Source organism: Meles meles, chromosome 5, assembly GCF_922984935.1.
Source record: "Meles meles chromosome 5, mMelMel3.1 paternal haplotype, whole genome shotgun sequence".
Lineage (NCBI taxonomy): Eukaryota > Metazoa > Chordata > Mammalia > Carnivora > Mustelidae > Meles > Meles meles.
This window is the reverse complement of record NC_060070.1, coordinates 125477903-125505880: the sequence shown is the minus strand read 5'-3', so window position 1 is coordinate 125505880 and position 27978 is coordinate 125477903. Positions and strand designations below refer to the sequence as shown.

Below are 27978 nucleotides of genomic sequence, written 5' to 3'. Positions count from 1 at the left end.
GCCCATGAGATGTCCTCTGAAGCCTCTGATGGGCCACCCTATTTCCTCTCCAGCCCACTTTAGTTAGAGTACGTCATTGTGAGGCCACCAGCCCTTTTGTCTGAATTCTGTGAATCTCCACCTGGCCTACCTTTGGGTGGAACCTGGACAGTACTGTCGCCCTCATCTAACCTTCTTCCCTATATCCCTGGTACTGGTTGTTTTCTGTGAAAACGGCAGTGAACAGGTTTGGTTTTGAACTGGCCCAGAGGAAATGGGTCAGGAGTTGTGTGGGCAAGAAGGAAGGATGAGAGCCGTTGGAGACCTGAGAATGATTTTTTTTTTCTTTTTAACATTTTTTATATTAGTAATAAATGCAGTGGAAACAAGCGTTTTCTTCAATCCCTGTGTTCCAGTCATCTCTGGAGGTGCAGATAAGGGTGTTCTTTTTGGAGTCACTTTATTCTTCCATTTGTTCATATGCAGTGGTGTTGGAGAAGGAAAAAGCTTGAGTTTTTTTTTTCAGTCTGAAGGAACTAGTGAGGTCCCATAACCTATAAGCATCAGACACACCAGGCTGCATTACGTTCAAGAGTAAGGCCTTAGAGGGGAAAGGAGAGGCCAAGTATCCACAGAGTAATTTTTTAATGTTCTACCCATGTTTGTAGGTTTGATGATTATGGAGTTGTGATGACAAAACAGTCTTTAAACAAATATTTATGGAGTAACTATGGGACTGACAGTATACTAGGCACTAGAAATAACTAAAACCAATGTTTAAATCTACAGGGGAGACACGTTTATCAAACAATCATGAATATGTGTAAGGCCACACCTGTCAAAAGTGAGACATAATGCAAAGAGTATGTAATAAAGGGAGACTGGGAAGGTGACATCTGAGACAAGCTCTGAAGGACAAGTTGTGGAAGAGCAAAGTCTAAGCAAAGGTGTTCACCAAGAGATGGGAAGAGTAGGAGATGAGGCAGAAGGAAGAAGAACTAGACCACTAAGGACCTTGCAGAACACACAGCCTTGGGTCTTTTCATTAATCCTTTGAACAGTTTTTAGGCAGGTTGGCATGGATTAGATTCATTTTTCAACCAGATCATATGGGTGTATGGATGTTTGGAGCCGACCAGGCTTGGAAATGCCTTCAAAAGTAACTTCAGTAGTCCAGGTGAGTTATACAGACTTGGGTAGTAGACCAGAGAAAAGCAGACATTTTATTTTATTTTTTTAAAGATTTTATTTATTCATTTGACAGAGTAGGCAGAGGCAGGCAGAGAGAGAGGAGCTCCCTGCTGAGCAGAGAGCCCAATGTGGGGCTTGATCCCAGGACCCTGAGATACGACTTGAGCCGAGGGCAGAGGCTTCAACCCACTGAGCCACCAAGACGCCCTGAAAAGTAGACATTTTAAAATAAGAGATCGAAATGAAAGTATCAGTTTTCTCCGGGTAGTTCTGGGTTGCATAACTACCATTTAAAAAGAAAGATACAGGGATAATGCTAGGAATTCAAAATGAGTCTGAGCTGTCTTTTTAAGACATATGAGAAGAGAGAAAATAAGTGAGTATACAGGTTTGTATTCATATTAAAACTAGTGACATCTTTTGCATATCTAAGTTTTATAGTATAAGTGGTAGTTAAACCATAAGCATGGAAACATTCACTAAATATTAAGTACCTACTATGGCCCAGTTTATTAGCTTTTAAGCACAGTTTTAACAGAAACCAAAGTTAGTCCTAAAGTAAAATAGAAGTTAATTTCTCAAAATTCAAGAGGTAGACAGCCAAAGGCAGGCCACCACCTCAGGTACTCAGAACCCCTTCCCCCAGGTTTCAGCTCCACAACTACCAGGGTCAGATACTCCTATTTGTGGTTTGGGAAACAAAGCTAGCTTATCCATGTTCCAATTCTCAAGATGGACCATGAAGGGCAGAGGACACCAGCTTTCTTGAAGGAAATTTCCTTAAAGCTAACACAGCTCTTCAACTTTCTGCCACTGACCATAATAACTAGTCTTCCTAGCTGTCACCGAAGCTTTGAAAAATTATTTTTATTCAAGCAGCTATGTGCTAAGCAAAATACTGGATTTTCAGAATGAATATCCTCTATTAGCCCCTCTGCTAAAATTTTGGGATGCAGTAGAGAATAAGACGAAGTGTTAATGCCCTCCAGCCAAAGACCACCAGGAACACACCCATCAAAGAACGGGATTTATTAATTCTGCAGAGGTTATCTCACTAATGGAGGTTTAGGAATGACAGGACTAGCACCTGTACCAGGGATGTGAAATTGTTCTGGGTTGGATACTATCAGGAAGTGAGGGCAATTATGATTGCGCATTTTTTTAAGATTTTATTTATTCATTTGAGAGAACAAGCAGGGGGAACAGCAGAGGGAGAGGAAGAAGCAGAATTCCTTCTGAGCAGGAAGCCCAACACAGGACTCCATCCCAGAAAGCTGACCTCAGCCGAAAGCAGATGCTTAAGTGATTGAGCCACCCAGGAACCCCATACAATTGTACGTCTTAATAAATCTCATCTAGAAGGAAGGAGGAATGAAACATGGCTAAAAGTAGCTGGTCAAATGGCCATCATTTTAGCCTAGAGGGGGCTGTTTAATATTTATGGTGTTTGCACAATGACCTTGTCTTTGTGCTTAGAGAAGATTATGAACTTTGTCTTAAATTCATGACAGTCACAGTAACCTTTTCTGACATTGGTGTTCTGTGAGGTTATGTTCAACCTCAGCACCATGGCCTATCTCTTAGGATCAGGCCAATTCCCAGTTGTCAGGAGCTCTTTTTCTTGAACGTGAACACATGAATAATTACAGATTGTGATTAATGATATAAAGGAAATAATAAATAAGGTACTGTGTAGAAAATAATGGTTGGGGGCTACTCAAGATGTGGTGGTTGGGATAGAACTCTGAGGAATCTGTTGCTGAAGTCACCTGAGAGGAGAATGTCAAGTGGGAAGAAGAGAGTGCACAGGACAGCCTTGAGGAGGGCTGACATTTGGTGGCCAAGTAAGAATGAGGATGAAACCAACAAGGAGATGGAGGAGGGTTGGCTAGAGGGGGTTGTGGAGATATCTTGGAGTGTAGTGTCTTCTCTTTGTTTAATAAATATATATATATTTAAATATTTTATTTATTTATTTGACATCAGAGATCACAAGTAGGCAGAGAGGCAGGCAGAGAGAGAGGGGGAAGCAGGCTCTCTGCTGAGCAGAGAGCCCGATGTGGGACTCGATCCCAGGACCCTGAGATCATGACCTGAGCCGAAGGCAGAAGCTTAACCTCCTGAGCCACCCAGGTGCTCTAATAAATATATTTTTTGAATAAATGAAGTAGACATGGCTTGCTGCTGAGGGGGAAATGGAAGAGAATTGCCTTTCAGTTTGGGCCCGGGTAACTGAGAGGTGGTGTGATTTCTTTTTTTTTTTTAATAAATATGTTATTCTTTTTTTTTTAAGATTACTTATTTATTTATTTGACTGACAGAGATCACAAGTAGGCAGTGAGGCAGGCAGAGAGAGAGAGGAGGAAGCAGGTTCCTGGCTGAGCAGAGAGCCCGACGTGGGGCTCGATCCCAGAAACCTGGGATCATGACCTGAGCCGAAGGCAGAGGCTTTAACCCACTGAGCCACCCAGGCGCCCCGGTGGTGTGATTTCTTGATGGGAAACGTGGCAGAGACACGGGGTTAAGGAGTAAAAACAAGAGCTCAGTTTTGCACGTAATAATTGATATTTATTAGAGATCTCAGAGAGGAAGTCCAAAAAGCAGTTGGATTTGTGAGCCTCGTGCTTACGGCAGAAGTTGGGGTCAAAAAGAGATATTTGGGAGATGTTCATCAGTTATGGATGGCATTTAAAGTCATGAGACATAGGTGATAAGTCTAGATAAGAACGTCAAAGAATGTGCCTCAATACATTTAGACTTAAAGAAGAGAAAGAGAGCAGCCACTGAAATGGAAGGGAAACCTGCAGAGAGCACAGTCCCTGAAAAAAGCAAAGGAAGTGGGAGCTATCCTGTGTCAAATGCTGCTGGGAGAGTAAGATAAGGACAGAGAATTGGCCCCCAGTCTGTTGGCCTTGGCAAGAATAGACTCAGATAATGGTATAGAGACAAGAGCATGATTATAATTGTTTAAGAGAAGAACAGGAGCTGAAAGAGTTATGGGAGCATCTTACTCCCACCGTCTATTGAGTGGTACAGTTAGAAGCAAGCCCAAATCTTGACTGTGGTGGTGGTTTAAATGGTTGTATATATGCCAAAACTTTGATCCAAGTGTACATTTTGCAGTTTATTCCCTGTCAATTTATTGTATGTGCAGTTTATGTGTATCAATGGTACCTCAGAAAAAATGTTGGTCCCCCCCGAATCCCAACAAAAATGAACCCAAGCTTCACCACTCTGTTAGGCGCCGATTCGTCGTTTACAACTCTACATTTGAGATCTTTGTACCACGCCTCTTTCTAAGTAGACGGACTGAGTCTTTCTGCTCCTAACCACTTAAAGAACAAAAACAAAGAAAAAAAGGATGCCTCTGTTCCTCCGTACTAGTCCGAAATTACTATGTTCAGTACGTAATCACGCAGCGTTGTGGAGTCACTAGCTCAGGATTCCCGCACAGCCATCAGTGCTTTGTTGACGTTATGGGACGTCTGCCCCGCCCCGTCGCCGCAGGCTCGCCCCCCGAGATGACAGCGAGGCGCGCACGTGCACTGCCGAAGTACAGGGTGGCAGCGGAGAGCCCGCCCCCTTCCGGGCCCCACGCGCCGGAAGCGGAAATAGCACCCGGCGTCTCCAGAGTAGCTGTAACTGCCACCGCGATGCCGAAGGGACCCAAGCAGCAGCCGCTGGAACCCGAGTGGATCGGGGACGGAGAGAGTACGAGCCCCACAGGTGAGGCTGATGGGCAGAGAACCAGCGAGAGAGGAAAGGGGAGAAGAGAGTGCGCGTGTTTTAGGAAGGGGTCACGGGGTGTAAGCCTGATGGGCCGTGAGGGAGGCCACTGCGCATGCGTTTAATGGGGCTAGAAAGCTTTTACCCAGGCCTGAGCGAATTGGGTGGGAGCGAAAGAAAAAGTGCTGGGCTGTCGCACACGAGTTTCAGTGGAACTGGGCAAAAGACAAGGAAAAGCATATGGTGCCGCGGGAGAGATGGGGAGAAATAAGAAACTCCTCCTTTCCTTTTGAACACTTTCCCCACCATACTGTATTCTGCATTCTGCAGGAATCTGTAAGCAGTGCCCCGATACCCCTGCCGTAGCGCGATCGTGCATGCACGCACACAGATCACGCCAAGCACCCATACCCCCTCGGGAGCGAGAGGATGACTCCCTCTTGAGCTCTTGCGTAATACACAACAGGCTCATCTGGAGCAAGAGCGTGGTGTAGCTACTGGGTGTTGGAATGAGAGTTAAGGTTTACTTAAAAACCCAGACTGTTTGTTGAGCAGCTGCTTTTTATCACCGTATACACTGTGCTGAGGGGAGGGAGAAAAAAATATGAAGACATCCTCTCAAATTTGAAGGCACTTCAAGGAGAGAGAAAATGGATAAAAATAATTACATTTGGTACACAGTGTGACTAATTTTACAAGCATTCACTGGTTGCTTCTTGTATACCTAGTACTGAGGCGAGAACTGGAAATGTAGAGATAAAAGATAAGAGTTGCCCCAGAGGGGCACCCAGTTTAATAGAAGGGAAAGCATTAATCAGAAAATAGTTGACAGAGTGATGAATGTGCTTGAGAATGCTAAGAGACTAGAATGCTAAGAGACTAGAGCAGAGAGGAGAAGCATCTATTCAGACAGATAGGGTAGGAATGTCAGCAAAGCCTCTCAGGATTATGTGGTAGCTGAGTTGATTCTGGAAGGATGAGTATGAGTTAGCCAGAGGAGGAGAATTTCAAGCAGAGAAAGAAATTTGTGCAAAGGTAAAGACAGGTGAGGATGCCTGGTTCCCAGTATTGGGTGACTAATGTGATGGGGCTGGAAAGATGTTCAGGAGACAAATAATGGAAGATTTCATACACTATTCCAAAGACTTCAATCCTGAGGACATTAGGGATGACTCATGGAAGTGCTTAAGGAGTAATCTGATCAGCTTATCCTGACAACACTGAGCAGTGGAGAATGGGTTGAATAGGTCAAGATTGGAGAAAGGATGACCATGTAAGAGGCTCTAGCAGTGATCTAGGTGAGAAGCAATAAGAAAGTGAGCCAAGGCAGTGAAGACTAAAGAGTTACTGAGGAGATGGCGTGGAGCAGGTCTGAGAACTGACTGAAGGAAGAAGGATTAAGAATGACACTCAGGTAACTCAGTGGGTAGACTATTGCTTGAAATCAGGAATGCGCTGTAGGATTGGGAGTGGGAAGAGGTAAGGTCAACTTTTGAATGCCAAGTTGGGGATTTCTGGGAATCTCCCCCCCCCCCCCCCCGCACCCCCCCCGGGAATCTTTTAAGAGCAGATGGCAGGAAGAGAGATCTTGGGCTAGAAATAAAGACACAGGCATGTTGTTGAAAGGCTGGATGCAGAAAAGTCTGCTAGGGAGAGTATGCAGATTAAAGCCAAAAGAGGACAGAAGGTAGGAGCCCAAGAGAACCTCAGCAGTTAAGGGAAGTAAGGGAAGGAGGCAGAAGAGATGAGACTGAAAAAGGTGAGCCATCAGAGAAACTGAAGGCAAACCAGAAGCAACAAGCCCTGAAATTAAGTAATGACAGGAGGGAAGTAAAAGGTTGAGGAGATGGTAGCATGGAATGTTGCAGAGAAATCATTGCAAAATCAGGACTAAAAATACACTTTTTGGGTTGAGCACCTAAGGGGACAGTGGCAACTTTGGCAAAGGGTAGTATTCCTTAGGAGATGATATCCAAACTGGATTTGAAGTATGTTAAAAAAGGAGTGGGAAATGAGGAAGCAGAGCTAGTGTGGACTACACTTTGGAGACTCAGTAAGGACAAGGGTAGCAAATGGTAATTGGGTGCGGAGATGTTGAGGTTAAGGAAAGTGTTGTATTAGGCTTTGGAGTTAGGAGCAGCTGAAGTGGTGTACTGAAGCTGTTAAGAGGAGGAGAGATGGAAGATACAGCATCATTTTAGCCATACTTAGCTCTGTTCTGTTCCTTGGCGATCATGCTTTTTCAGGAGGTTCAAAGTGAAGTTCTAAATTCAAAGGATTTTTTTTTAAAGATTTTATTTATTTATTTGACAGAGAGAGAGATCACAAGTAAGCAGAGAGAGAGAGAGAGAGAGAGAGAGAGAGGAGGAAGCAGGCTCCCTGCTGAGCAGAGCCCCATGCGGGGCTCGATCCCAGGATCCTGGGATCATGACCTGAGCTGAAGGCAGAGGCTTTAACCCACTGAGCCACCCAGGAGCCCCTCAAAGGATTTTTCTAAAAAGATTTTATGTATTTATTTGACAGACAGAGATCACAAGTAGGCAGAGAGGCAGGCGGGGAGTGGGGGGAAGCAGGCTTCCTGCTGAGCAGAGAGCCCGATGTGGGGCTCAATCCCAGGACCCTGAGATCATGACCAGAGCCAAAGGCAGAGGCTTAACCTACTGAGCCAGACACCCCTAAAATTCAAAAGAGATTTAAAGGAAGGAGAAATGATGTGGTTGTATTAGTCCTTGGGGAGAAATTAGTATTTGGGACAAGACTCCTTAGTGTTATCAAGGTGAGCTGATCCTGCCATTCCCTCTTCTGTACTGCAGTGGGTCCTCAGTCTTAATATTTTTAGGATTGGGGCGCCTGGGTGGAGCAGTTGGTTAGGTGTCAGACTCTTGGTTTTGGCTCAAGTCATGATCTTAGGGTCCTAGGACTTTGGCTCAAGTCAGGGCGTCTGGGTGGTTCACTTGGGTAAGCATCTGCCTTTAGCTCAGGTCATGATCTTAGGGTCCTGAGATTGAGCCCCGTATAGGGCTCCCTGATCAGCAGGAGTCTGCTTCTCCCTCTCCCTCTGCCTGCTGCTCCCCCTACTTGTGCTGTCTCTCTCTCAAATCAATAAATAAAATCTTTAAAAAAAAAAAAAAAGACTTTTCCTCTTTTTCCCTTTCTCTGTGCCCCTCGCCCTGCACTCTCTTTTTCTCAGATGAGTAAATAAAATCTTTAAAAGTAACAACAGAAAAATGTCTTAAGAGATTAAATTCTTTGGAATAGCATATAAAACCTTTCATTATTTCTTCTGCATATCTTTTCAACTCAGTCACATTACTCACCTGATGTGGGGATCAAATTTTAAAATATGTTTTGGATGGAAAACACAGATTAAGCAAAGTCAGACTACGTATGCCTGGGGCTTAATCAGGGAGCAAGGAGAAGTTAATGTCCAGAACCTAGATGTGGGTAGGGAAACGGATATAACAGAAAAGATAGGATAGGACCCTTTTAGTTTGCCAAGCCTTAAATTACTGAGATTATCCTTGGATAATTCCAGTTTTAAGCATATAGATATTCAGTAAAACTTCCCTGAATAATTGATTACTATGGACTATGTGGAATTTTAGCCTAAAAATATCTAATGTGGGAACCCCTGGTTGTCTCAGTTAGTAGAGAATGTGACTGTTGACCTCAGGATCATGAGGTCAAGCCCCACATTGGGCATGGAATCTACCTTTAAAAAAAAAAAAGAGAGAGAGAGGGGCACCTGGGTGGCTCAGTCGTTAAGTGTTTGCCTTCAGCTCAGGGCATGATTCCAGATCCTGGGATTGAGCCCCGCATCTGGCTCCCTGTTCAGCAGGAAGCCTGCTTCTCCCTCTCTCACTCCCCCTGCTTGTGTTCCCACTCTTGTTATGCTTCTCTCTGTCAAATAAATAAAATCTTTAAAAAAAGAAAGAAAAATACTTAATGTGGTAGGTAGCAGAAAGCCATTTATTTATTTGTTTGTTTGTTTGTTTATTTTAAGCTAACAATCCAGGAGTGCTTCTGGATAGAATTGGATAGCAGTGGATGGATGAATTGATTTAGAGGGGAACACATGATGGTGGGTAGGCCTGGACAGGAAGAGAAATTCTAAGGCTGCTGGATGCATCCCAGTCTGATAGGGCAGGGAGAGGAAGTTCGTTAGCCTTCAGGGAATCAGGATTGGATAGAAAGCAGGAGCTGGAATTTGTTCAGTCAGTCAGGTTTTATATAGGACATCCCACTTTGTTCTGGGGGAACTCAAGCCAAACAGTCTGTCACGTGCTCTCTGGGATGAAAGACTGATGTACAAACAGTTAAATATAACGCAGTGTGATTTGAGCTAGAATGTTATGTGAGCAGAGCAGGTGGGGCATAGACCCAGATACTCGTTTACTTACCAGAGAGCTCTGTTTACACAGTCTGTGCTTTTCCTTTCTTTCTTTTTCCTTTTTTTAAAGATTTTATTTATTTATTTGACAGACAGAGATCACAAGCAGGCAGAGAGGCAGGCAGAGAGAGAGGAAGGGAAGGCTGAGCACAAAGCCCCATGTGGGGCTCGATCCCAGGATCCTGGGATCATGACCTGAGCCGAAGGCAGAGGCTTTAACCCACTGAGCCACCCATGCGCCCCCAGCCTGAGCTTTTCACAAATGATATATGGGAAACTGAATTTATCATATTTTTGTCCTACTTTCCCCCTCATGGGTGACAAGGGTAGGGAGAAGGGACTTTCTCTTCCAGTATATCCTGAGGTAATAAATGGTACCACTAGTGCAACTAATTTTCCAAGTAACAATACAGGAGTCATTGGGGTACCTGGCTGGCTCAGTTGGTATAGGACTCTTGATCTCGGGGTTGTGTCTTTTTTTTTTTTTTTTTTTTTTTTAAAGATTTTATTTATTTATTTGACAGAGAGAGATCACAAGCAGGCAGAGAGGCAGGCATAGAGAGAGAGAGGGAAGCAGGCTCCCCGCTGAGCAGAGAGCCCGATGCGGGACTCGATCCCAGGACCCTGAGATCATGACCTGAGCCGAAGGCAGCGGCTTAACCCACTGAGCCACTCAGGCGCCCCTCGGGGTTGTGTCTTAAGCCCCATGTTGGGTATAGAGATTAAAGAAAATCTTTAAAAAACAAAAAATACAGGGGCGCCTGGGTGGCTCAGTGGGTTAAAGCCTCTGCCTTCGGCTCAGGTCATGATCTCAGGGTCCTGGGATCGAGCCCCTCATCGGGCTCTCTGCTAACCAGGGAGCCTGCTTCTTCCTCTCTCTATGCCTGCCTCTCTGACTGCTCGTGATCTCTGTCTGTCAAATAAATAAAATCTTTAAAAACAAAAACAAAAATAAAAAAAAATATAGTCATCTCTGAATATTGTAACTACTTACACAGCTGGGAGCTCTGTCGTTACTATATGAATTCTACTTCTCCCTTCCACTGCCACTATGGCACCATTGTCTTTTGTGGGACAGTGCAAATGCCTAGGGAATGATAGAAAATAGTAAAATAGGGTGGAGCCAATGAGAGCTTTGCAGGGAAGGTCATGCTGCTTTGGAATTTGTAGATAAGAATTCACAATGTCTGCTTAACCTTCTAGACAAAGTGGTGAAGAAGGGGAAGAAGGACAAAAAGACCAAAAAGACGGTGAGGAAATGAGGGTTGTTGGTGAGAAATGACCATGGGTGTTTCCAATCAAAATACAGCCACGTGGGCCACCTGGGTGGCTGAGTCAGTTAAGTGTCTGCTTTCCGCTTGGGTTACGATCTCAGGGTCCTGGGGTCAAGCTCCACATCGGGATCCCTGCTCAACGGCGAATCTGCTTCTCCCTCTCCTTCTGTGATCTCTCTCACTTCCATTCTCTCAAATAAATAAAATCTTTTAAAAAAGAAAAATATGGCCATGTGTAGGAGGTGGGGGGTTCAAGGGAGGAGGAAAGATGTTGTCAAGAGAGGAAGGAAGGTAAGGGTGGATTGGAGGGTCATTGGGCCTGTGTGTGGCGGAGAAGGGCTTGCTTGGTTGGTCTCTGAGACACATTAACCTATATCTTAACTACCTTTACAGTTCTTTGAGGAACTGGCTGTAGAAGATAAACAGGCTGGGGAAGAAGAGAAAGTGCTCAAGGAGAAGGAGCAGCAGCAACAGCAGCAGCAGCAGGTTCAAGTATCGGGGGTCCATCCACCAACCCTTGTCCAGCCCATATTGGTTCACTCAGCTCATGGAAGATGCAGCAGGGGCCAGGGCTTCATTGTCTTACACCCGTTTTCCTTTCAGCAGCCGAAAAAGAAACGAGACACCCGAAAAGGCCGGCGAAAGAAGAATGTGGATGATGATGGAGAAGAGAAAGAGCTCATGGAGCGTCTTAAGAAGCTCTCAGTGCCAGCCAGTGATGAGGAAGATGAAGGTAAATGACCTGAGGGGAAATGGGTACCCCAGAATCCCTTAGTTATGAATACTAAATGATAATAGTAAAGTGCCTCATTCCTTGATCTTTGAGTTGGATTAGACTGGGGAACCAGACATTGTAATTGTTTCCTACCTCATCCTCTCCCCTTGTCATTTCAGTCCCTGCCCCCATACCCCGAGGAGGGAAGAAAACTAAGGTAAGCCATCTGTGTGGTAAGCCATCGGTGTCCCAGGGGTACCTTGACCATCCCATTGACTTCTCCCGCCCTTTCGTTCTCTAGGCTGGTAATGTTTTTGCAGCCCTGATTCAAGATCAGAGTGAGGATGAGGAGGAAGAAGAAAAACATCCTCCTAAGCCTGCCAAGCTGGAAAAGAATCGGATCAATAAGGTGAAAGTGGCAGCTCTGTTGGTCACTCCCACCCCATGGAGCGCCTTCTGGCCATGGTGTGGTAATTCCCTTGCTTTTTTCCCTGTTTTTATTTATTTAAATTTTTTTTTTTTTAAGATTTTATTTTTTTAGGGACGCCTGCGTGGCTCAGTGGGTTAAGCCTCTGCCTTCGGCTCAGGTCATGATCTCAGGGTCCTGGGATCAAGCCCCACATCGGGCTCTCTGCTCAGCAGGGAGTCTGCTTCCCTTCCTCTCTCTGCCTGCCTCTCCGCCTACCTGTGATATCTGTCAAATAAATAAATAAAATCTTAAAAAAAATTTATTTTAATTTTTATTTATTTTTTTAATAGTTTTTTTTTATTAAGATTTTATTTATTTGATCTTTACATCCAATTTGGGGCTCAGACTTAGACCACAAGATCAAGAGTTGCATGCTCTACTGACTGAGCCAGCCAGGTGCCCTTGAAGCCTTTCTTAGTTTTTTATGCTTTGTCTTCCCTTTTCTTTAGAATGCCTTTTCCAAACTCACATCCATTATCTCCTCTTAAGACTTGCCCTCTTAGGGGCACCTGGGTGGCTCAGTGGGTTAAGCCTCTACCTTCAGCTGAGATCAAGATCTCAGGGTTCTGGGATTGAGCCGCACATCGGGCTCTCAGCTCAGCTGGGAGCCTGCTTCCCCCTCTATCTGCCTGCCTCTGTGCCTACTTGTGATCTCTTTCTGTCAAATAAATAAATATAATCTTAAAAAAAAAAAAAAAAAATTTGCCGTCTCAGAGCCCTCCAGTATTAGTGCCACCCCATCCACATTGCTCACTTTCCTGATTCCCAGTCCCTTAGCTTTACTAGCGTCATCTAGTTAGCCTTCCACTTTCATCTCATGAGGGAAGCTAGTGTTTTCCTTGATCTCATTTTCTCTTCAGCAGCAATAGTTAATTCCCAGTTCTAGACTCCTTAGAAATGCTTAGTAAACAACAAGGTAGTAAATTAATTTTCTGTGTGCATGTTCTCCAGGCTGTATCTGAGGAACAACAGCCTGGGTTGAAGGGCAGAAAGGGAAAGGAAGAGAAGTCAAAGGGAAAGGCCAAGGTGAGGAGGTATTGGCAGGAGGAGGGTCCCCTGCTGTTTGTCAGGCATTAGAACATTTCATCAGACCTATTGTCTTCACTGTTAGTCTCACAATAAGTCTGCTACTCCGGACAATGAAGAAGAGGAGGATGAAGAAGAAGAAATAACAAAAGAAAAGGAACCACCCAGACAAGGGAAGGAGAAGGCCAAGAAGGCAGAGCCGGTATGTATTTTGGTGTTGGGAGAAGATGGGCTGAGGTACTAGCACTCTGTGGCCCTTGGTTTGGGGAGGGGAGCAGAATCTGGGGGTGGTGTTAACTACTACAGTTGACAAGCTTCTGTAAAGGGCCACAAAGTAAATATTTTTGACTTTACGGACTACATACAATCTCTGGTGCACATTCTTTTTTTTTTTTTTAATGATTTTAATTATTTATTTGACAGAGATCACAAGTAGGCAGAGAGGCAGGAGGCAGAGAGAGAGGAGGAAGCAGGCTCCCTGCAGAGCAGAGAGCCCGATGTCGGGCTCGATCCCAGGACTCTGGGATCATGACCTGAGCTGAAGGCAGAGGCTTTAACCCACTGAGGCACCCAGGTGCCCTGCATATTCTTTTTTAAAAAATAACTTTTTGAAAATGTAAAACCATTCTTAGCTTGTGGGCCATATTAATATAGGTATCAGGCAGGATTTGGCCTGTGGCCCATTCAGCTCCTGATTGAGAGAGGAAAGGACCCTGGTGTTACCTTCAGATGATCTGGTTTTCTGGCTCTGGCAGTCACCAGCTGTGTGACTTTTCCACCTCAAGGGGGCTCGGTTATCTGTGTGATCTAGTGATTTCCGAGGTCCCTACACTTGTAGGACTTTCTGATTCTGGATCCACTTAAAATATCTCAGTGCTGGGGCACTTGGATGGCTCAGTCATTAGGCGTTAGGCGTTTGCCTTCGGCTCAGGTAATGATCCTAGGGTTCTGGGATCAAGCCCCACGTCGGGCTCTCTGCTCGGCGGGAAGCCTGCTTCTCCCTCTTCCGCTTGTGTTTCCTTTCTTGCTGTGTCTGTCTCAGTCAAATAAATAAAATCTTTAAAAAAAAAAAAAAAAGATTTCTCAGTGCTGTATGTTAGGGTTTCTGGGCTTTTTTTTTTTTTTTTGCTTGTTAGCCTGTAAGACAGAACAGCTCATTTGACAGGTGAAGAAAAGAACCTGTTTCGTTTATTCCTCTCCCACCCCGCAGTGGTATGTGTAGTTATATCTGTGGGTTTGTAGAATTGTTATATTTGGGTCCCTGGGTGGCTCAGTCATTAAGTTTCTGTCTTTGGCTCAGGTCATGATCCCGGGATCCTGGGGTCGAGCCCCATATCAGGCTGCCTGCTCGGCAGGAAGCGTGATTCTTCCTCTCCCTCTGCTGCTCCCCTGCTTGTGTTCCCTTTCTCGCTGTGTCTCTGTTAAGTAAATAAAATCTTAAAAAAGAAAAGGAATTGTTATATTTTATACATTCATGTTCATACCACTTGTCTTATACAATTCCTGGAAGCAGAAGTGGCTAAAGGACTCCAGGTAGCCCAGGGGTGTGTATGAGAGAGTGATAGGACTCACCAAGATATTTCAGGACTCTGGGTGAAGAAGGAATGAATTGACTGTGGGACTGGGTAAATGACAGGAAATCTGAGTTCAGGAAGGAGTCTCTTGTTTTTTCATCACCCCCTGGTTCTCACAGGGTTCAGAGGAAGAAGGAGAGGAAGAAGAGGAAGGGGAATCTAAGGCTGATGATCCTTATGTGCACCTTAGCAAAAAGGAGAAGAAAAAGCTAAAGAAACAGGTAAGACCTTGGTCGAAGTTAGGAGCATTTGATTTTTTTTAATATTTCAGTGAGCGGGGCCGTGCACCTGGCTGGCTCAGTTTTTAGAGCATGTGACTCTTGATCTTGGGGTTGTAACTTCAACTCCCACACTGGGCACAGAGATTACTTGAAACCTTTAAAAAACTATTTTCAAATAGGGGACATCTGAATTAGGAGGGCAGGAAAAGAGAGCTTTGGGGGTTATTGCAGGAAAAATGGAGTCAGGAACAAAGTGGATACTGTTAGCTTTTTTTTTTTTTTTTTTTTTGGTGTCTGATGACGTGGCTGTGTTGTGACAGGTAACTGGCATTCAGTGGCCTCATACCTGGTTTTTCCTTCCTTCTCAGATGGATTATGAGCGCCAGGTGGCTTCATTAAAAGCAGCCAATGCTGCTGAAAATGATTTCTCCGTGTCCCAAGCAGAGGTGTCCTCCCGCCAAGCCATGTTAGAAAATGCATCTGACATTAAGGTATGGTCTGAGGGGACCCTCAGACCATTTTGCTCAGGGAAGTGCCACCTTTCCCTGAGCAGTCATGGCAGCCAAGGAAGTAAGGTATGAGTGGCTTAGTCCACTGGAAGAAAACTTGGAGGCGTGTTATATCCCTTGAGTTCTGCTAACTTCAGCAAGAAAATAGGAAAACCAACAGAAGCAGAGGAGTCCACCCTTGGGGGCGAAGTAAGGTGGGGTGGGGTAGACTGGCTTAGAATTTGGGAGACTCCTGTTCAAAGTAGTGGGCAGTTCAGCTCAGGTCATGATCCCAGGGTCCTGGGATCCAGCCCCGCATCGGGCTCCATGCTTGGCGGGGAGCCTGCTTCCCCCTCTCTCTCTGCCTGCCTCTCTGCCTGCTCGTCATCTCTGTCTGTCAAATAAATAAATTAAAAAAAAAAACTTTCTCAAAGTAGTGGGCAGGAAGGAGACCAGTGTGAGAAGAGGGTCATGCTGGAGTTGTCTGTCAGAGACTTCCTAGCAGGGAGAAGGTTGCAGCTGCTGTGGGAGAGGGGGGACTCTCATATACCTATTATTTCTTCTGCCACTGTTTTCCTGATAACTGCAGCTGGAGAAGTTCAGCATCTCGGCCCATGGCAAGGAGTTATTTGTCAACGCAGACCTATACATTGTAGCTGGTCGCCGCTACGGGCTAGTAGGACCGAATGGGTGAGGAGAGGGGCTGAAGTTGTAAAGGGGAAGGGGCTGGAAGGAAAAAGATTTTTCAGGGGTGGCCTGGTTCCAATAGTTCTCATTTCCCAGCAAGGGCAAGACCACTCTCCTTAAGCACATCGCCAACCGGGCCTTGAGCATCCCTCCCAACATCGACGTGCTGCTGTGTGAGCAGGGTGAGGCCAGTGGTGGAATGGGCTTGTGGGGAGATGAAACAGGTCTAAGGTGGGGTGGGCAGTTAGGGTAGAAGAGTCAACCACAAATAGAAGAAATTATAGTTATGGAGTGGGAAATATTGTGGGGGAGAGTGGGGACAGGGAGATGGATGCTAAGGAGAGGAGAGACTAGAGAATATTTTATTTGAAACAAGTATAAAGTGTTGAGCAAGGTCAGGCCAACCAGAAATAGAGCTGATGGGAAAAAGGAATGGGAGTCTTGGCTCTCCTGGCGACCTGTCTGTTCTCGCCCCTGCCCAGAGGTGGTAGCAGATGAGACACCAGCCGTGCAGGCTGTTCTTCGAGCTGACACCAAGCGATTGAAGCTGCTGGAAGAGGAGCGACGGCTCCAGGGACAGCTGGAGCAGGGAGACGACACAGCTGCTGAGAGGCTAGAGAAGGTAGAGGAGATGGCGCAAGGGACACGGGCTAAGCCTTGGAGGATTCTGGAACCTTCGGACATGTGTCCTCTTCTCCGTCCAGGTTTATGAGGAATTACGGGCGACCGGGGCGGCAGCTGCAGAGGCCAAAGCCCGGCGGATCCTGGCTGGTCTGGGCTTCGACCCTGAAATGCAGAATCGGCCCACACAGAAATTCTCAGGGGGCTGGCGCATGCGTGTCTCCCTGGCCAGGTGGGCCACCCAGATCACTACCCTCCCTCTTCCAGCCTCCATCCATCTTGTTCTATGGCCAGTAGGGAGTTTAAGGCTTCCTGCTTCCTCCCATATCGTCTGTATTGTCAGACTGAAGATTCTTTTCTCCCTACCTGGTGGTACATTTTCATTGACATCTCCTGCACAGGAGCTTCTCTGACAAGAGATTGGAAAGTAGTATTCACCTATCAGAGGCTTCTGTGGGGTTTTCTGAGCAAAGATCTACTCCTGATCCTACATTCTGCCACCCTACCCTCTAGGGCGCTGTTCATGGAGCCTACACTGCTGATGTTGGATGAGCCCACTAACCACCTGGACCTCAATGCTGTCATCTGGCTCAATAAGTGCGTCACCCACCATTACAGTCTTTGCATCATTGATTCCCATTATGTCCTTATTTCTAGCTGTTCACACACTGTCTTTACAGCCTAGCACTTCCTCTTTTCCTCCCTTTTTTCATGGTCTGTCTGCTTCCCCTGACTTAACCCTAGCCTGATCATTGTGACATGTCCATACTCTTTTCTAAAACTCAGCTACCTCCAGGGCTGGCGGAAGACATTGCTCATCGTCTCCCATGACCAGGGCTTCCTGGATGATGTCTGCACTGATATTATCCATCTCGATGCCCAGCGGCTCCATTACTATCGGGGCAATTACAGTAAGTAGGATCATTTGTAAGGGGAGGAAAGAGATGAGGCCTCAAGAAAAGGCCTCAGAGCAAGGACCCAGTAGCTAAATCTTCAGAGTGCAGACAGTGATGCCCACTAACTGGTCCTGCTTGTCCCTCTGCTGGGGAAAAAGACAACCATTAATGCCCGTCCTCCTGTTCTGCTGCAGTGACCTTCAAGAAGATGTATCAGCAGAAGCAGAAAGAACTACTGAAGCAGTATGAGAAGCAGGAGAAAAAGCTGAAGGAGCTAAAGGCAGGTGGCAAGTCCACCAAGCAGGCGGTGAGCACCTGGGGATCTCCCTGGCCTGGGAGGCGCTTCTCTCCGTACAGAGAAAGAGGGGGCTCTAGGACACTGCCCTTCATTTCAGGGACTGCTATGAAGGGTGTGGCTTTCTCCTTTTCCCTTTCTCTGCAGGAGAAGCAAACAAAGGAAGCCCTGACTCGAAAGCAGCAGAAATGCCGGAGGAAAAACCAGGATGAGGAATCCCAAGAGGCTCCAGAGCTCCTGAAGCGCCCCAAAGAGTACACCGTGCGCTTCACTTTCCCTAACCCCCCGCCTCTCAGCCCTCCTGTGCTGGGTCTGCACGGTGAGCGGTGGCAGACCCCGGCAGCACAGGGCAGAAGCATGTGCACCCCACGTCCTCCACCCGGCATGGGATCCATTGGCCAGGACAGGACCTTTAGGGTGACTCTGAAAAGGAAGTAAATCACTTCTTTTCCTGGTTCTCAGGTGTCACGTTTGGTTATGAGGGGCAGAAACCACTCTTCAAGAATCTGGATTTTGGCATTGACATGGACTCAAGGAGTGAGTTGGTGTCAAGTGCTTGGGGATGGGGAGCTGGACTGTGAGGGAAAGTTCCTGGGGACCTCTTTAACTACCTGTCTTTGTCCTTACAGTCTGCATTGTGGGCCCTAACGGAGTGGGGAAGAGCACCCTGCTCCTGCTGCTGACGGGCAAGCTCACACCAGTAAGTCCTGGAGCCAGGACAGGGGAACATGACAAGGGTGGCAAGACAGCTCTTCACCAGATGCTAGAATCAAGGAGTCCTTTTCTGTGCTGGCAATTTTAATATGGAACTCGTCATAGATGACTCATTGTCATAAGAGGTGCTCAAGAAAGTAGAAGTAGAGGAGAACACTGTAGACAAGTTTGGGGAGGAGAGCCAGGAGAAGAGGGGTTAGACTGGGGGTACTGTTCCCCTCTCTGTGTTTTGGTTATACAAGAAATGTAAGTTCATTGTATAAATTGCATAAGTCAGAGAAAAATCTAGAGATTCCTGGTATTAATTTTGATGGATTGCTTTTTCTTTTTTCTCTGCAAATGTGCGTATGTTTTTTTTTTTTTTTTTTTTTTAATTTGACAGAGAGAAATCACAACTAGGCAGAGAGGCAGGCAGAGAGGAGGAAGCAGGCTCCCCGCGGAGCGGAGAGCCTGATGTGGGGCTCGATCCCAGGACCCTGAGATCATGACCTGAGCCGAAGGCAGAGGCTTTAACCCACTGAGCCACCCAGGCGCCCCTGATTTTTTTTTTTTTTTTTTTTTTTTTGACAAAAATGGCTCTCGGATTAAGTGTTTTTACAGCTAGTTCTTTCAGATAATGTACATCAAGCATTTTTTCCATGCCAGTAATCTGTGTCTTTTATGGGTTTACTATGATTTATTTGATGCCCGTCACTTTGATCATTTCTGGTTTTTCACTGGAGGTCAGCTGTATAGTAAACATTCTTACTGTACGTGTTCCTGAATGCAGCGTTTTTTTAGGATGTGTTCCTAAGAATTGCTTTTAGGACTTTTACAACACTGCCATACAGTGCTATAGATTGGTTGTAGCCCTCTTTACTCCCTCCAGGAAAGTGTTGAGAAGGGCCCTTTTCTTCACACCACCACAAGGTGTTTTTATTTTTTATTTTCTTCTTAAAGATTTTATTTATTTATTTGACAAAGAGAGATCACAAGTAGGCAGAGAGGCAGGCGGGGGGTGGGGGGGAGCAGGGTCCCTGCCGAGCAGGAGCCTGATGTGGGACTCAATCCCAGAACCCTGAGATCATGACCCAAGCCAAAGGCAGAGGCCCAACCCACTGAGCCACCCAGGCATCCGGTGTTTTTAGATCCTCTCACAAACTGTCTCTTAACCCCCATCTGAGGCTGAAAAAGGTGCCATTGGTGGGTATTGCTGGGTGGGAAGGGGGTGTTCTTTGGTTGTGGTCAGTCCCCTCCTGGTTCTGAATCTGTGCTTTGTGTCTCCCTTTATTCTCCTTTCACTCCCCTTTGACTCTGTACTCTTTACTTTCCCAGGTGTGCTGTTGTCACATTAGGGAGAACATTCAGGTTCCCTTTCCTGCATGGACTTATTCCTAGCCCAATTCTGGTATCTGTCTCCCCTACAGAAAAGTTGAAATATGGAGTGGCAGCACCTCTCCCTTTTCCCTTATCTTCCCACTTGTGTTTTCCTTGCAGACTCGTGGAGAAATGAGAAAGAACCATCGGCTGGTAAGTTGACTTTGGGAATTTGGATATGAAGAGTCTGATAGAGGAAGCATGATTTTCACAGACCACCTCTTTCTCTTGGGCAGAAAATTGGCTTCTTCAACCAGCAGTATGCAGAGCAGCTGCGCATGGAGGAGACGCCCACTGAATACCTACAGCGGGGCTTCAACCTGCCTTACCAGGATGCCCGGAAGTGCCTGGGCCGCTTTGGCCTTGAGAGTCACGCCCACACCATCCAGATCTGCAAACTCTCTGGTACCACTGTGGGGGGTTGGGAAGGTGTCCTCTTCCATTTTCACACTTCCTGACTGTATTTTGAGTCAGAAGAGAAGAGGGGCTAGGACTTCAGGAATCTGTGCATGCACACATTCAGCTTACATTCAGAGACATAAAGCAGTGAAGTGTCATGGTTCTCCTCTTTCCTTTGCTATAGGTGGGCAAAAAGCCCGAGTTGTGTTTGCTGAGCTGGCTTGTCGGGAGCCTGATGTCCTCATCCTGGTGAGTGGAAGTGGACTGTGGGAGGGGCCAAAGGTGGCAGTAATGAAAGGAATTGTAACGCTTGGTCATGGAACGTCTCCTCCATAGGACGAACCGACCAATAACTTGGACATCGAGTCTATTGATGCTCTTGGGGAAGCCATCAATGAATACAAAGGCGGTAAGTTGGCTCAGGGTGCGCCCTCCTCCTTTCCTTGGGGACCAGGCTATAGTGTCCCTTGGCCAGGGCTCTTTTTTCAGGTTCTAAGTCTGCTCTGCCCCCTTCCTCCCTGCCTTCCACTCCCTCATCTTTTTTCAAAGCTGTGATTGTCGTCAGCCACGATGCCCGACTCATCACGGAAACCAACTGCCAGCTGTGGGTGGTGGAGGAGCAGAGTGTTAGCCAGATCGATGGTGACTTCGAGGACTATAAACGGGAAGTGTTGGAGGCCCTGGGTGAAGTCATGGTCAACAGACCTCGAGAGTGAGTTTTCCTTCCTGGAAGTCTCCTGAAAGACAAGCTTGCGTGGCCTAGAAGTCTCCTGTTGTCCTCCTCTCTCCACTTGGGCACCTCCCTCTGGTCTGCAGCTGACCCAGCAGCTACTCAAGCATGGGAAGGCAGACCATGACCTTGACGTGACCAGGGTACCACTTTGATTGGCTTCTTTTCTCTGAAAGACCAGTCTGTTTCAGTTTTCTTCAGAGAACTAAGCTGGCCTTATCCTTGACATCCCTCCATATACACAGAGGTGACCGTCATTGTTGTGGGCTCCATCCAGCCAAGCTTAAGTGGCCAGACTCTTATCATTAAGAACCCGGCCTCTGGTCTATCTGAAAGCTTCAGGCCCAGCTGGTCTCCTGGTCTTTGAGTGGTGCTGCTAATTTCTGGTGGATTTAATGATGACTTACTGATATAAGCAGCTGTTGCAACTCAGTGCTAGAGGCAAGTTCTAAGGCCTATACTATTACCCAGCCCGGGGTCCGGTACCTGCAGTCACTTGTTGAGTTGGGGACTTGAGGGCAGGAAAGAATTGACACTCAACTTGAATCTCCCTTTACAAGGGGAAGAAATAAAGGAAAGGAGTTGTTGCCACCAAATCACTGTTTGGAGATGTTTGGGAGTTGGGACCGTTCTCAGTTTTTATTTGCTTTTTTCCATTTGCTAGCAGTAATAAGTATCCACTCTTCTTCACTAATACCGATGGCTGTAACTTGCAGTCTTAATGCATTTTAGATGGTACTTGCTGTTTGAAGGGCCTCCCTGCCTTCCTCCAGCCCTTCAGACAGGAAGGAAAAGGTTCATCCCTTCCATCTGGGACTCTTGGTTGGGCCTGTCACTGTCCAAGCTCTGCCCTATGGCAGAGTAACGATCCTCTCAAAAGTTCCTAAGTCAGCCATCATGTGCAGCACTGTGGGGTATAAAAAAGGAAAAGACAGGGTCTACCTCCATCAATAGTCTAGCTGCAGAAGACTTAGAAATGAGATTTGAGCATAAACGTGATTTGGTTAATTGCCAAATGTATGGTACTCTAGATTCTGTGCTTTGCCATATGCTCATAGAAGGGGAAGATTATCCAGAGCTTGATGATTTGACTGAGAGATCACTTCAGGGTGGGCCTTTTAAAAAAGAAGAATTGAATAATGAGAGAATAGGGAGCCATGTTTGGACTCTATAAAGAGCACACCGGAGGCCTACAAAGACGAAAAAACTATTTTGGGAGTTAATGAGAAAGCATGGCTTGTGTGGCCATTTTTCTTACTAGAGTTATATTGGGGAGGTAGATTTGGGAAGCAACCAGTGGCGAGTGGTTGGTGGTTCAGGTGGTGGTATGACTGTAGAAGCATGTGGAGTGGAGCCCATAACTTGTTGCAAGTGTGGTAACTAAGTGCTTAAGTAGGGTATGGGAGGGATGGGTTGGGAAGGAAAAGGAAGGAAAAGGAAGAGGTGTGGGAGTTGGGGAGAATTCTAGAAGAGAATGATCTGATGTGTCCAGTTCCAGAGGGAACATAAGGAGCTGTTTGGTTAAGACTTACCAGTGTGGGGACGCCTGGGTGGCTCAGTTGGTTAAGCGACTGCCTTCAGCTCAGGTCATGATCCTGGAGTCCCGTGATCGAGTCCCATATCGGGCTCCCTGCCGGGCAGGGAGTCTGCTTCTCCCTCTGACCTCCCACTTCTCATGCTCGTTCTCTCTCTCACACTCTCTCTCTCAAATAAATAAAATCTTAAAAAAAAAAAAAACTAGATTAAGACTTACCAGTGTGGACACCTATTTTTGGGAAACTTTTTTTTTTTTAAAGATTTATTTATTTATTTGACAGATCACATGCAGGCAGAGAGGCAGGCAGAGAGAGAGAGGGGGAAGCCGGCTCCCCGCTGAGCAGAGAACCCGATGCAGGGCTCGATCCCAGGACCCTGAGACCATGACCCGAGCTGAAAGCAGAGGCTTTAACCCACTGAACCACCCAGGCGCCCCGGGAAACTATTCTTTGACCAAGTGAATAAATAACAGTTGGTGTGAAGTACAGATTTTATACTGGAGGTACAGATTTGGTGTGGAGATAGTGTTGTTAGGAAATATCTCAAATTAGGAAACCATCCCCCATATGGAATTTGAGGGGAAAAAGATCAGGGTCTTCAACCAAGCACCTGAGTAAGATGTTTCATGTAAAGTAAATTTCCACAATTCTGTGAAGTAAATATGTCACAGAAAGTGGGAGTGAGGGTTCAAACTAATGGCATGATGTTGGGACAGGATACTTCACCTCTGGGTACCTGTTTCCTCATCTATAAAATGAAGATGATAAAAAATACCTACCTCATAGGTTGTGAAGGGAGTAGATACATAATTATTTTGTAAAGTGCTTTAAATTTTTGCTTTTGTTACATGTGTTTCATGCTACACTCTACCTTAATATTTTCAGTTCTCTAGATGGTATGTAAAATATGTGGGAATGTTATTTATAAAGTGAATGCCAAAATTTTGCATTTCAATTTTTTTTAAAAGATTTTATTTATTTATTTGACAGAGATCACAAGTAGGCAGAGAGGCAGGCAGCGAGGGGAAAGCAGGGTCCCTGCTGAACAGACAGCCTGATGCGGGCCTCGATCCCAGGACCCAAAATCATGACCTGAGCCTAAGGCTGAGGCTTAACCCACTGAGCCACCCAGGCGCCCCTCAAGTTTTTTACCTAATTTCACTACAAGCACTTCACATGCTCCAAAACAGCTTCTGTCCGTGGACACAAATAGTACCTTTTCCTTCAATATACATACTTAATGGAATTATTAATAATGCACTTAAATATGGGTAAAAGGTTGCCCCTTCTCCAAAAGAAAAACAGCATAGAAATTAAATGCAAAAAGAAGGGGTGCCTGGGTGGCTCAGTTGTTAGGCGGCTGCCTTTGGCTCAGGTCATGATCCCAGGGTCCTGGGATCAAGCTCGCATCAGGCTCCCTGCTTGGTGGAAAGCCTGCTTCTCCCCCTCCCACCCCCCTACCCCGCTTGTGTTCCCTCTCTCGCTGTGTGTGTCTCTCTCAAGTAAATAAATGCAAAAAGAACAAAAAAGGGGTGCCTAGATGGCTTAGTCAGTTGAGTGTCCAGCTCTTGATTTTAGCTCAGGTTGTGATCTTAGGGTTGTGAGATTGAGCCCAGCATTGGGCTCCATGCTTAGCACAGTCGGCTTAGGATTCTTTCTTTCCCTCTTCCCATCCTCCTGCTTGTGTGTGCACACAAGAGTGTGCCTTCTCGTTCTCTCTTTCTCAAATCTTTTAAAAACACACAGTTTGGGGCGCCTGGGTGGCTCAGTGGGTTAAAGCTTCTGCCTTCGGCCCAGGTTATGATCTCAGGGTCTTGGGATTGAGTCCTGCATCGGGCTCTCTGCTCAGCGGGGAGCCTGCTTCCCTTTCTCTTTTCTCTGCCTGCCTCTCTGCCTTCTTGTGGTCTCTGTCAAATAAATAAATAAAATCTTTTAAAAAATAAAAAATAAAAACACACAGTTTACATGGTACAGTATATATGGGTAACCCAAAGCCTGGAAAATGGAATTTCATTAACAGAATTAAATTTTTTATTCTTAAGCAACTTTTGCTATCTTTAAATCATGGACTAAGGTACATAATAACCATAGAAATGTTTTTGAGGGGCACCTGGGTGGCTCAGTGGGTTAAAGCCTCTGCCTGGGTCCTGGGATTGAGCCCCGCATTGGGCTCTCTGCTCAGCGGGGATCCTGCTTTCCCCTCTCTCTCTGTCTGCCTCTCTGCCTACTTGTGATCTAAAAAAAAAGAAAAGAAATGTTTTTGAAAAGCAGAGACTCTTCTGCACACCTTTCTAATGAAGACTCAGGACAGTGACCTGCCCACAGTGACCCACCCTCAACAGAGAGGGTGTTGCTGATATGATGGCCCTTGTTTTGTTTTGTTTTTATGATGGTCCTTGTTTATCTGTCTCCAGTGTGCTGGAACTTTTCCCTTTGTGTAAAATGTGGACAGGGTGACCAAAGCATGAGTCCTGGAGGGGCTTGAGAGCCACAATAGCACTTTGTTTTAGGAACACACAGGGTTCTAGGAAATAGTACTACAACTGGAAAAGTGAAAACTAGTAGAGAGTCCTATAACCATACAGCACTCAAAGGAGGCCTGAGAGTGTCTGAAATTGCCATTGTGCAGCCAGTACTAAATGCAACAACAGAGACGCTTGAACTAGCTGTTCTGGGATAGTGGCTTTCAAAGTGTCCCAGGCTAGCAGCATGAGCATCACCTGGGAGTCTGTTAGTGCAGATAGGAACTATGGTGCCTTTAGAGCATGCCAAAGGAAACATGGCGCTAGGAAAGTAGGGGGTCATCTTTAAATCACGTGAATAAGGAAGATGTTTCAGGGAGTAACACTATAAAGCCAAGCCTTGAAGGTGGTGAAGGAACTAAGTGAGTGGGGAAAGAAGAGCCCTAGGGAAGAAACCATAGTGTGCAGAGCCCCTGAACCTGGGAAGAGCTTGACATAGGCAAGATACGTGGCTCGAACTTAAGTAGGGACCAGGACACTCTTGGCCTGTAAACCTTGATGGGGATGGGATACAGTTTGAAGAGCAATGCGAGGCCATTTCTCACAGTGGTGAGAATTGATCTGTTTTCATTTTTACAGAGTTGTTCTGGTTGCTGGGTGGAGGATACAGGAGATGAGAGAAGGCTTGGGCCTTGGAAAAGGACTACTCTTCTCTAAGAAAGATAATGTAGACTCAGATATTTTTAGGTGAAGGGGAAGTGGTGTTTACATTGATGGGGCTCACTCAGGAGTTTGGGTGCCAGTCAAGATTTAGGAATTGCCAAGCAGCAGTAAGTGTTGAGTTGGTACTAGCAATTTGTACTGAGCCAAGATGGTAGGATTTCATATTTTTGCAACATTAGGTTTACTGCCCAAGATAGGAATGTGAAAACTAGAACAATGGTGATCTGGAATTGGAGATGGAACTGGTGTGTCTGGAGAGGAATTGACAGAATGTTTATAGCAGAAAGGGTATTTGGGGGGCAAGGAGGATGGGAGCAGAACAGACCAGCTGAAATGGAGAGAAGTGCCTATGGGGACTTGGTGAAGGTGTGGAAGTGGGTCAGTGGCTGAAATGTAGATGATCAGCCTTGTCCAAAAAAAAGGTAACTGGTTACTTTGGATTTTCATGGAGAATTTGAAAAAAAGTGGCTGAACTCATTTTTAAATTAAAATAGAAAAAACTTCGAGTTGTCTTTAAAGGTCTTGTGGCCTGATGCCAGAGATAGAAACTAAGTCAGAAAATGACCCAGGGGTGCCTGGGTGGCTCAGTGGGTTAAAGCCTCTGCCTTTGGCTTGGTCATGATCCCAGGGTTCTGGGATTGAGCCCCGCATTGGGCTCTCTGCTCTGTGGACAGCCTGCTTCCTCCTCTCTCTCTCTGCCTGCCTCTCTGCCTACTTGTGATCTCTGTCTGTCAAATAAATAAAATCTTTAAAAAAAAAAAAAAGAAAACAAAATGACCCATTAGGTCGTGACATGTTCATTTTTTCTCCTTGAACTGGGTACTACCTATTTTTTAAAAACTTTTCTTAAACTTTAAGTAATCTCTACCCCTACAGTGGGGCTCCAGCTCACAACCCCAAGCTCCAGAGACACACCTTCCACTGACAGAGCCAGACACTACTTCATTCATACTTTACCTCTTAGTTTGGCCCATATGTTAGGGGCTCTTCTCAGGTCCTAAGTGCACAGAGCTGCTATAGGCAGACTGAGCATAGTCTGGGTGGACTGGGCAAAGGGAACATAAAAATAGCTCCATTGTCCTTGCTAAATGTAAATGAGACCTATGAAATTTAGGAGGTTATGGCCCTCCTGTGGCCGCTCCTGGAAAGAGCAGCCAAGAAACTTGGGTTCTAGGGTAATATGTTTTCAGTGTTTTCCAGATCAGCAGCAACACGTGGGAACTTCTTAGAAATGCCGAATCTCAGGATCCATCCCAACTACTGAATCAGAAAATTTGCTGGACGCCATTCCTTATGTCTTTTAAGAAGCCCCTCAGATGATTCTGATGTTAGGTTGAAAACTTTTTAAATTTTTTTTGATTTTCTTTGAGAGAGTGCGAAAAAGCATGAGAGGGGAGGTCAGAGGGAGCAACAGACTCCTTGTGGAGCTGGGAACCCAATGCGGGACTCAGTCCCAGGACTCTAGGATCATGATCTGAACCAAAGACAGTTGCTTAACCAAACTGAGCCACCCAGGCACCCTAATGTTTTTAAGTAGGCCCAACATAGGGCTCCAACTCATGACCCTGAGATCAGGAGTCTCACATGCTCTACCAAGACTGCCAGGTGTCCCAAAATGAGCTGTTTGTAGTTTTTTTTTCCTAGTCTCTACACCCAACATGGGGCTCAAAACTCTGAGCTAGCCAAGTGCCCCTGAAGACCACTTTTTTTTTTTTTTAATTTATTTATCTGACAGAGATGACAAGCAGGCAGAGAGGCAGGCAGAGAGAGGGGGAAGCAGGCTCCCCGCTGAGCACGGAGCCTGATGTGGGGCTCGATCCCAGGACCCTGGGACCATGACCTGAGCTGAAGGCAGAGGCTTCACTGAGCTTCCACTGAGCCACTCAGGCGCCCCAAGACCACTCTTCTTAATCCATGCCCCTATAGCCCCATCTTCCCAAAAATGCACTATCCTAATTTCTAGTTTCAAGAATAGCAGAAATTCCTATTTGAAGTTAATCCTATCCATGTCCTGATTTCCAAAACCTGTCCCCAAGACCTTACTCCATCAACGAAACCCTCAATACCTGTTCTTAAGAATTTAACATCACCAGGCGGTAGGCCTACTGACATCTGCTTTGCAGAGCCACTTTTGGGGGGAAGAGCAGCTTACACTATTCTGCTGCTTTATCCACTGAAACTGCCCTTTTTTTTTTTTAATATTTTATTTATTTGACAGAAATCACAACTAGGCAGAGAGAGAGGAGGAAGCAGGCTCCCTGCGGAGCAGAGAGCCTGATGTGGGGCTCGATCCCAGGACCCTGGGATCACGACCCGAGCCGAAGGCAGAGGCTTTAACCCACTGAGCCACCCAGGTGCCCCCCACTGAAACTGCTCTTAAAGGGAGCCACCAGTTTTTCCTTCTCCCAGAAACTGCTCTTGGGAGTTTTCCTCCTCCCATTCTCCCTGCTGCTTCCACCCACCCACACTTAACTCCTTCCCTAGGCAACTCCATAGGATGGTAGGTT

The 27978-nt window shown here is 46.1% G+C and overlaps 1 protein-coding gene across 5 annotated transcripts; it reads left to right on the top strand.

Annotated features, from left to right (window-relative positions):
• Positions 1-4770: 4770 nt before the first annotated feature.
• Positions 4771-21347, top strand: ABCF1 (ATP binding cassette subfamily F member 1). Of its 5 annotated transcripts, none has more exons than XM_046005916.1 (25): positions 4771-4896; positions 10490-10536; positions 10954-11046; positions 11167-11293; positions 11455-11492; positions 11577-11684; positions 12696-12770; positions 12856-12972; positions 14464-14565; positions 14934-15056; positions 15643-15743; positions 15837-15922; positions 16223-16362; positions 16445-16593; positions 16875-16958; positions 17148-17272; positions 17452-17564; positions 17700-17871; positions 18015-18089; positions 18182-18252; positions 19743-19775; positions 19859-20027; positions 20206-20270; positions 20358-20430; positions 20571-21347. In XM_046005916.1, the coding sequence occupies exons 1-25, from the start codon at positions 4824-4826 to the stop codon at positions 20735-20737; spliced, it is 2526 nt and encodes an 841-aa protein (XP_045861872.1). In that variant the 5' UTR covers positions 4771-4823; the 3' UTR covers positions 20738-21347. The 5 variants fall into 5 exon arrangements, with proteins under 5 accessions (XP_045861872.1, XP_045861871.1, XP_045861870.1 ...); XM_046005915.1 differs by having other exon boundaries at positions 11164-11293; XM_046005914.1 differs by having other exon boundaries at positions 11161-11293.
• Positions 21348-27978: the final 6631 nt, after the last annotated feature.